The 10,000-nt window shown below is 52.9% G+C and overlaps 1 protein-coding gene across 1 annotated transcript in view; it reads left to right on the plus strand.

Moving 5' to 3' along the window:
• LOC310809158 (uncharacterized protein) overlaps window positions 1-9,915 on the plus strand; it is a 10,249-nt gene extending 334 nt beyond the window's left edge. Inside the window, exons 1-5 of the mRNA XM_083676343.1 lie at window positions 1-398; window positions 2,481-2,648; window positions 3,471-3,595; window positions 4,410-7,998; window positions 8,792-9,915. The exon at window positions 1-398 is cut by the window's left edge and continues 334 nt beyond it. Of these exons, the coding sequence (XP_083532469.1) occupies window positions 1-398; window positions 2,481-2,648; window positions 3,471-3,595; window positions 4,410-7,998; window positions 8,792-9,640 (5,129 nt within the window). The 3' untranslated portion in view covers window positions 9,641-9,915. The remainder of the gene's footprint in view (window positions 399-2,480; window positions 2,649-3,470; window positions 3,596-4,409; window positions 7,999-8,791) is intronic.
• Window positions 9,916-10,000: the final 85 nt, after the last annotated feature.

Consider the following 10,000-nt stretch of genomic DNA (forward strand, 5'->3'; position numbering starts at 1 on the left):
ACGTGTCCAAACCGGAGTTCTTTTACTGCGAAGAGCAGCGGCTCGCGCTGGAAACGCTCCTCCGGGACGGCCGCGAGACATTTGGGAAGTTCCTCCACGCTCATGACTTGCGCGGCTTCCTATCGGACCCAGAGCTGGACCGGCTCACCGGGGCTGTGGAGGTGTATGACCCGGGCTCGGAACTCGGTCAGGCGGACCCAGAGAGCGATGAGCCCCCGCTGTCACTCCAGTACTGGCCGGACCTGTCGGACTGCTCGCTCCCGCAGCTGGACCTGGGCTGGCCGGACTGCGCAGCCTACCGCGGGGTGACGCGCATCAACGTGTACGCGCAGCCACCGCTGGATGGGAATACGCACATCAAAGAGATAGTTAGGAAAACAATCGCGCAAGCGCAAAAGGTATGAGGGGCTTATTGAAAGATGTTCATACACATTGAATAACAGTGAATGTTGCTTCCCTGTATGTGATTGCCAGCATCTACCAAGACGTTTTTAGACCTTTATAGTGCATGAGTGTTCTCCAACTGTCCTCCTCAGCTTCAACGGCTTTATGAACATACTGTATGCTACACGTACCCTGTGTCTATAGGTCTGAGAGGCTGCGCAGTCATCCGATCAACGATTGACTGTACTTGGCAGGCATTGTGCACAAATCCCACCCACTCTACAGCCACAGGGTCAGAGTATAGCAGGGGAGGCTGTGGAGGAAGAAATCGGAGAATTGTAATGCATGGAACGGAATAAGGAATGTTTGATTCCGTGATTGATACCATTCCATGCATTAAAATGAGCCTATGATCCTATGATTTCTACCTACAACAGAACTCCCCTGTTCCACCCACTCTAGCCAGTAGCCACAGGGTCAGAATATAGTTTACTGACTGACTGACTGACTGACTGGCTGACTGATTGACTGGCTGACTGACTGACTGGCTGACTGATTGACTGACTGATTGACTGGCTGACTGACTGACTGACTGACTGGCTGACTGACTGACTGACTGACTGACTGACTGACTGCCTGACTGACTGGCTGCCTGACTGACTGGCTGACTGACTGGCTGACTGATTGACTGGCTGACTGACTGACTGGCTGACTGATTGACTGACTGATTGACTGGCTGACTGACTGACTGACTGACTGACTGACTGGCTGACTGATTGACTGACTGACTGACTGAGACACTGGAGAAGGACAAGGCAAAGTACAAACAGATTACAGATCAGAGATTAAACTCTTTAACAGCACCGCCCTCACTGTTCACCTGCCACAGTCAGACAGAACAGTGTTCCAATGAACTCATAAAGCCACGACTACTGTACACATCTCTGCATAAAACCAAACAGTTTTAATAACAAGCCAACACCCTGTTCTATGGGTTTAAGGTTCATCCGGTTTTCATAAGTAGCAAGCCTGACTGACTGACAGAGTTCTTCTCAGGGTGTGTGTGTGTGTGTGTGTCCCTCCTAGGGATGTTCCTTCAGTGTTGAAATTGACATCAGAGCTGTTTCTCACATTCTCCACGAATGTATTGCTTCTTGGGAACTAATATTTTGGCAGAAATAGTGAAGCCTCTTTAATGTACCTCTGGTATCTTATTAATGACTCATTTAAGCAAATTGAGAGCAACAGGTAAACGTAGCTTATGATGGAAGCCTTTGGGCTTACAGTCTATCCAAGTTTAAGTTAGATGTGTGTGCTTGTGTGTGTGGCTGTTGTGGAGTTAAGTCACACACACACACACACACACACACACACACACACACACACACACACACACACACACACACACACACACACACACACACAGGCTTTATCTAATCAGTTAACAGAGGGGACGGGTCGGAGGAGAGGGCAGACAGGAACATTCCTTCTGTGTGGAAGGAGTCATCAGCTCAAGAGCAAATACATATGATCCTTTTCTCTAATACACATTTTCTATCAACCAGAATCACCAAAGTCTGACAGAGAGAGAGAGAGAGGGAGAGGGAGGGGGAGAGGGAGAGGGAGAGAGAGAGAGAGGGGGAGAGAGAGAGAGAGAGAGGGAGAGAGAGAGAGAGAGGGAGACGGAGAGAGAGAGAGAGAGAGGGGGGAGGGAGACGGAGAGAGAGAGAGAGAGAGAGAGAGAGGGAGAGGGAGGGAGAGAGAGAGAGAGGGAGACGGAGAGAGAGAGAGAGAGAGAGAGAGAGAGGGAGAGAGAGATGGAGGGAGAGAGAGAGAGAGAGAGAGAGAGAGAGACTGTATAGCTACTTTCCATGTGTTATCTGAGTTTCATATAATCCCTTCACAATACTGGACTGTACACTGCTTGCTGTATACACCACTCATTTAACTGGTGTGTGTGTGTGTGTGTGTGTGTGTGTGTGTGTGTGTGTGTGTGTGTGTGTGTGTGTGTGTGTGTGTGTGTGTGTGTGTGTGTGTGTGTGCGTGCGTGCGTGTGTGTGTGTGTGTGTGTGTGCGTGTGTGTGTGCCCTCTCCAGGTGATAGCGGTGGTGATGGATGTCTTCACGGACGTAGACATCTTCAGGGACCTGCTAGACGCCGGCTTTAAGAGGAACGTGTCTGTCTACATCCTGTTAGAACACACAGCATTACCTCACTTCCTGTCCATGTGTGAGAGGGCCGCCATGCACCCAGGACACCTGAAGGTAGGGCACACACACACACACACACACACACACACACACACACACACTCACACACACACACACACACACACAGACATGGACACAAACACACACACGGACACACGGACACACATACACACAAACACACATGCACACATGCACACATACACACATACACACATGTACACATGCACATACACACACAAAGACACAGGTTTTGGGACATTCCAGCTCTGCAGATGGATATCACACACTCAGCCATCATGGCACTTCCAGCCAGGCGTGTGGTGGTGAGACAGAGAGACAGAGCCAACACACACTACATGTACTCACACACACATCCCATCAGTGTTAGTACCTGGAAGTCCTCAAAGTGGAGTTAAGTCACACACACACACACACACACACACACACACACACACACACACACACACACACACACACAGGCTTTATCTAATCAGTTAACAGAGGGGACGGGTCAGAGGAGAGGGCAGACAGGAACATCCCTTCTGTGGAAGAGAGAGAGGGAGGGAGAGGGAGAGGGAGAGAGAGAGGGGGAGAGAGAGAGGGGGAGAGAGAGAGAGAGAGAGGGGGAGAGAGAGAGAGAGAGAGAGAGAGAGAGAGAGAGAGAGGGAGAGCGGGAGAGAGAGAGAGGAGAGGGAGAGAGAGAGAGAGAGGGAGAGAGAGAGAGAGAGAGACTGTATAGCTACTTTCCATGTGTTATCTGAGTTTCATATAATCCCTTCACAATACTGGACTGTACACTGCCTGCTGTATACACCACTCATTTAACTGATGTGTGTGTGTGTGTGTGTGTGTGTGTGTTTATATACACTCTTGTAGAACCTGCGTGTACGCTGCACTGGGGGAGCAAAGTTCCATACACGTTCCTGTATGAGGGTCCGGGGCAGGCTGGGACACAGGTTCATGTTTGTAGACGGAGACAAGGCCTTGACTGGATCCTACAGGTCAGTGTGTGTGTCTCTGTGTATCTCTGTGTGTGTGTGTGTGTGTGTGTGTGGATGTGGGTTGGGCGTGCGGGCAGGCGTGCGTGCGTGCGTTGTGGTCGTCTGTGGCTCAGTTGGCAGAGCATGGCGCTAACAACGCTTAGGTTGTGGGTTCAATTCCCGCTGGGACCATATATGCTGAAAAATGTATGCACTCACTGCAATGTAAGTCGCTTTGGGTAAAAGTGTCAGCTAAATGGCATATATAGATAAGATGTTCTCTTCACTTCACCTATCTGTGTACGACTGTCATTCTGCCTATTTTTACCTCTACATTTCTGCGTCTCTCCTGCGTTGGCTGGGTTACTCATGCGTTGTTGGTGTCTATATTTACAGTAAACACCCTTACCTCAGTCACACTCTCGTCAGCTTCCTGGCCACTAGGCTGTTACTCAGAACCTTGATATAAACTACTGTATCCTGTGTGTGTGTGTGTGTGTGTGTGTGTGTGTGTGTGTGTGAGAGAGAGAGAGAGAGAGAGAGAGAGAGAGAGAGAGAGAGAGAGACAGAGAGATATGTATATATATATGTGTGTGTGTGTGAACAAACTAACTAAAGGTGTGTATTACTTACCTAGCTGGCTGGTTCAGGATTTTGTGGTTTCAAACAAATTCTACCTTCCACCTCGTCCTGAATCTGACTTGTTTTTATTGTTTGTTCCTGTTCTCATTTCACCACACCTGACTGTGTTTGTGTGTGTGTGTGTGTGTGTGTGTGTGTGTGTGTGTGTGTGTGTGTGTGTGTGTGTGTGTGTGTGTCTGTGTCCGTGCTATAGTTTCTGCTGGACGTCGTCTCGGCTGGACAGACACCTGATCACCGTGGTAACGGGCCAGACGGTGGACACCTTCGACCGCCTGTTCCGTGACCTCTACTTGACCTCCAGTGGGGTCAACCTCAGCCAGGTCACCATGGAGACGCAACCAGAGCTCAAACCCGTCGCCCAACCAGCCGTAGCTCCTCTCTCGGCCGCCATGGCCCGGAAACTCTTCAGCCCTAAATACGCCCTGCTCACCACCGCTAGCAACTACTCCAGCCCCGCCTCCAACACCAAAAACAGCAGTGCAATGGACTCCAACTCCCAGAATCCCACTGGACGGGGGAGGAGGGTCAAGGAGCCAGTAGAAGCCCCGCCCCTCCACCCCGGATTAGCCAATCTGGAGAAGGCGAACCTGATCCCTTACCTGCCCATCTGGCCTGAGCCGGACCCCCCCAGTGACGTGATTGGGTTTATAAACGTCCGGGACAGCCGGCCAACCCAGGTCCACCTGCAGAGATCAGAGAGGTTTGAGACCAGCCAGGCCATCCGGTTCAGTAGCCCCTTCACTATGCCCAAAGAGACCCTTCCAGACAAGGCTGAGCCCAGACCACCAACCACACACAAACCTTACACTGAGGCCAACCTCCCCACACACACACCTAACCCTGGACCTCCCCAACACACACCATCCTCACCCCAGCCCTCACCAACCCCACCCAAGCCCTCACCAGTTCCAACCAATCACACTCCAGCCCCAACCAAACACACACCTCCCTCACCCCAACACACACCTCCCTCACCCCAACACACACCATCCTCACCCCAACACACACCATCCTCACCCCAGCCCTCACCAACCCCACCCAAGCCCTCACCAGTTCCAACCAATCACACTCCAGCCCCAACCAAACACACACCTCCCTCACCCCAACACACACCTCCCTCACCCCAACACACACCATCCTCACCCCAACACACACCATCCTCACCCCAACACACACCATCCTCACCCCAGCCCTCACCAACCCCACCCAAGCCCTCACCAGTTCCAACCAATCACACTCCAGCCCCAACCAAACACACACCTCCCTCACCCCAACACACACCTCCCTCACCCCAACACACACCAGCCCCAACCAAGCCCAGTGATCGCCACACCTCCAGCCCTACTGGCCCCTCCCATACTCCCCCTTACCTCCCCCCATACCTCACCTCTGTGCCTCCCACCACTACCACTCTCCTCTCTGCTCCCTCCATCCCTCTCATCACCCCTGTCCCCACTCCCTCTGTCCCACTGACTCCCCCCACTCCCCTCATCACCCCAGTCCCCCTGACTCCTCCCACCCCCCCTGTACCCAAGCCCAGGACGGTGCAGCTGGTCATCAGAGACAGCAGTGGTCAGGACCCTCAGAGGATCAGCATGGTCAAGAGGGTCGATAGTCTGACCGCAACAGGACCGCAAAGAGTCTATGTGACCTCTCCTGGACTACAGATGCTCATTGAGACTGTAAACAGACCAGACAGAGACGGCGTGACCACAACTCGAACGCTGAAAGACAATCAGACCGCAACAAGACCACAGAATGCCTGTGTGAAAGGAAAAGGAACAGCAAGAAAAATGGAGACCAGTCAAACCGCAACAAGACCACAAATTGATTGTACGACCACACTACGAACACAAGCCGAGGCTGTCATAGACACACAAAGCAACTTTGAGACCGTACCACAATCACCGAGTGACTGGGTGACCGTAGTACAACAACAAAGAGATTTTGAGACCGTGCTACCACACACACACCACACCGACCACAAGGGAACACATAACATACACAACATATCAACTCACACTGACACACACAATACAGCCACAGAACGCAGACCCCACCCTGACATGTACACCCACGCACCTGAACTGCGCACACACACTCCTGAATTCCGCACACACTCTCCTGAACTGCGCACACACACTCCTGAATTCCGCACACACACTCCTGAATTCCGCACACACACACCTGACTTTCGCACACACACACCTGAACTGCGTACACACACACCTGACTTTCGCACACAGACACCTGAGACCAGTGATGAGTCTAGCTATGTCTCTACCAGGGAGGACTCTAACTTTTCCTCAACGTCAGAAGATTACTATGAGTGTGACTCTCAGATCTCTGACCTGGTGGCCAACGGAGTGTTCCAGAGCCCAGAGGAGCACAATACTACACACACCACAGACACTTCACACCCTACACACACCGCACACACAACAGCTACAGTCTCTACCCCCTTTGCACAGAAGAGAGAAGGGGGGGGTGAAGAGGGGGAGGAAGAGGAGAGAGAAGAGAAGGAAGAGAAAGGGGAGATGGAGGAGAGGGTTGACCAGATCCAGGCTGAGATGCAAGCGGAGCAGCCACTCACCCAGCATACACACACACTAAACACACACACACCAACCACACACACACCATCCACACACACACCAACCACACACACACCAACCACACGCACACCATCTACACACACACCAAGCACACACACACCATCCACACACACACCAACCACACACACTCAACATACTCATGTCCCAAACGCACAAACACCAAACACACCTGCCCAGGCCAGTCCTGACAGAGAGGAGGCTGAGGATGCAACGCCAACCCTGGAGAGAGAGACCCAGAGCAAGGCTGAGGAGGTGAAGCCAGCCCTGGAGAGAGAGACCCAGAGCAGCACTGAAGGGGTGAACACAGCCCTGGAGAGAGAGACCCAGAGCAAGACTGAGGAGGTCTGGAGAAAGAGGCCAGGCCTGGAGGGAGAGGCCCAGAGCAAGGCTGAGGAGGTCTGGAGAAAGAGGCCAGGCCTGGAGGGAGAGGCCCAGAGCAAGGCTGAGGAGGTGAACACAGCCCTTGAGAAAGAGATCCAGACCAAGACTGAGGACTTGAAGTCAGCCCTGGAGAGAGAGATCCAGAGCAACACTGAGGAGGTGAAGCCAGCCCTGGAGAGAGAGACCCAGAGCAGGACTGAGGAGGTCTGGAGAAAGAGGACAAGCCTGGAGGGAGAGACCCAGAGCAGGGTTGAAGACCTCCACCAATCAGACCCTGGAGAGCAGAGACCTGTAGAAACCTGTGGTACAACCAATCCCCTGTCACTAGATGGAAAGGGACTAAACAACACATTCACAGTAGACACACAGAGGACTAGCGATGAGCTACACCAGGGTAAACACCAGCTAACCCTGGAGAGACCTCCCTCTGACAGTCAGCTGACTCTGGGGAGAAAGGGGGGTGTTCCCCCTGAGGAACCAGAGGGAGAAGCAGCCCATCAGCCCCCTACGGGGAGGAAGAGACCAGCAGAGATACCAGCAGAGTTCCCCTGTGAACAAGAGAGACCAGCAGAGAGACCTGTGGAAGCCAATAAGGGTGGGAGACCAGCAGAGAGACCTGTAGAGGTCAGTGAAGGAAGGAGACCAGCTGAGAGACCAGCAAAGATAGAGAGACCAGCAGAGGCCTGCAGTGAGATTGAAAGAGCAGTGTTAGGAGTCTCTCCCAGCAACCCAGAGAAGAGAGACAAGCCTCAGGCCCAGGTCCACAGAGATGCAGACGGGAGGAAGGTACGGACGCACACACAAACACACACACACACAAACGCACACACCCACACACACACACACACACACACACAAACACCATTTCTAAGCTAGAAAATAGTGGCTAGTGTATCTGACACAAACACACACACACACACACACACACACACACACACAAACACCATTTCTAAGCTAGAATATAGTGACAATTGTATCTGACATACACACGCACGCACACACACACACACACACCATATTCACTTAGCTAGAATGTATCCAGAGGATGTGAGGCGTGTATGACATCAGCGCTGAGTAAAGTCATATGAGAGTGCTGCATTATTGAAAGAGGAGAAAGCTACCGACTTTTAATGGATCGTGTGTTCAGGTTGATGGAATATGCATGGCTTGGTAAACCATAGATACAATGACATCACACCTCAACTCACACACTCTGATCTGAAAGCCTCTCGTGTTCTCTAACTGTTGTGCGTTGATGTTCATGTTCATAGATTACCTCAGGATTCACTCGTTGAATTCACATCTGAATTCCTCTTGTTCGGTGGTATTGTGTGTTTGATTCTGCTTGTCCACATTCTGGCATACTAAGTGCAGGTTCTGCGTTTGTAGTGTCGACTACTGTACAGCCCTTGCTTTAGGGTGACGAATGGAACACCCTACAAACTAGCTAACCTCAGAAAAAGTGTCTGAAATGACCGATAGCGTGGCGTTTCACTTCTTAAATGTACTCTCTGTCTCTCTCACCCCCACTCTCTCTCTCTCACCCCCACTCTCTCCCTCTCCCTCTCTTTCTCTATAGCCACTGCGAGCCCCCCCCAGACCTCCGGCCCGAGAGCAGCAGGAGAGTTCAACGCCCCCCTCGCGGCCCCTCCGCCTGTTTCCTGCCCCCCAGGGCCCAGGGCCCATAGCCAGGCTGTGGGGAAGCAGGCCGTTGCAGGGAGGGGGCAAGGGGGGCCACGGCAGCACCCAGTCCCTGGATAAGGTCCGACCTCCCATCAAGCATGCCTCACCGCTTACGGGTAGGAAACAGGCAGAGGGAACGCCTAGTTACCACAACCCCCCCTACAGGCAGTCTCCTGTGGTGCAGGGACGGGCCAGGACCAGCCAGACACATACCCAGTCCCAGACCCAGCCTATTTCCCAGGCCCAGCTCCAGCCCTCCTTGCAGCCCCAGCCTCTAATCCAGACCCAGCCCTCCCATCCCCAAACCCAGTCTAACACCATGCCCCTGCTCTCCCAGCCCCAGCCCCAGCCCCAGCCCCAACCTCAGACCAACCCCCAGCGCCAGCCCCAACCTAAGCCCCAGACCCAGCCCCAACTCCAGCCCCAGCTCCATCCCCAGCCCCTGCTCTCCCAGCCCCAGACCCAGCCTAAGACCCAGCCATCCTCCATGCCAAGTGGTAGGGAGGATGGCGGGGCAGGGCAGGGTGCCGAGACAGGGCAGGGGCAAGGTGCAGGGGCCGGGGTAGGGCCGGGTGCAGGGGCCGGGCAGGGGCAGAGTGCTGGGGCAGGGCAGGAGCAGAGCAAGGCTCCGTTCGGCCTGTCCTTTGCCAGGCTGTACCAGCTGAAGAGTCTGAAGGACAGGATCAACAGATCATCACCACAGAAGAACAAGCCTTCTACCAAGGGGAAGAAGAGCACTGGCTAGACAGCCAATCACACGCAGGCTAGACAAGGAAAGACAGATTCTGACCTCCGACCCCACGGATGCATGTCCCTGATGAGACACTGATGGGTTTATTGGGGGAATAACAGGTTGTCTTTAGGGACTGGGCCTGGTGGACTGTGTATATGTATGCACATAGACAGAATAGTGTGTACAGTAAGTGTGTGTGTGTGTGTGTGTGTGTGTGTGTGTGTGTGTGTGTGTGTGTGTGTGTATGTGTGTGTGTGTGTATATGTGTATATGTGTGTGTGTGTGTGTGTGTGTGTGTGTGTGTGTGTGTGTGTGTGTGTGTAAGTATATGCAATAAACATTTTGTATGACTCTGCACTTCTGTATTCACAC

This window comes from Argentina silus (genome assembly GCF_951799395.1).
Source record: "Argentina silus genome assembly, chromosome: 9".
In the NCBI taxonomy this organism is placed as follows: Eukaryota; Metazoa; Chordata; class Actinopteri; order Argentiniformes; family Argentinidae; genus Argentina; species Argentina silus.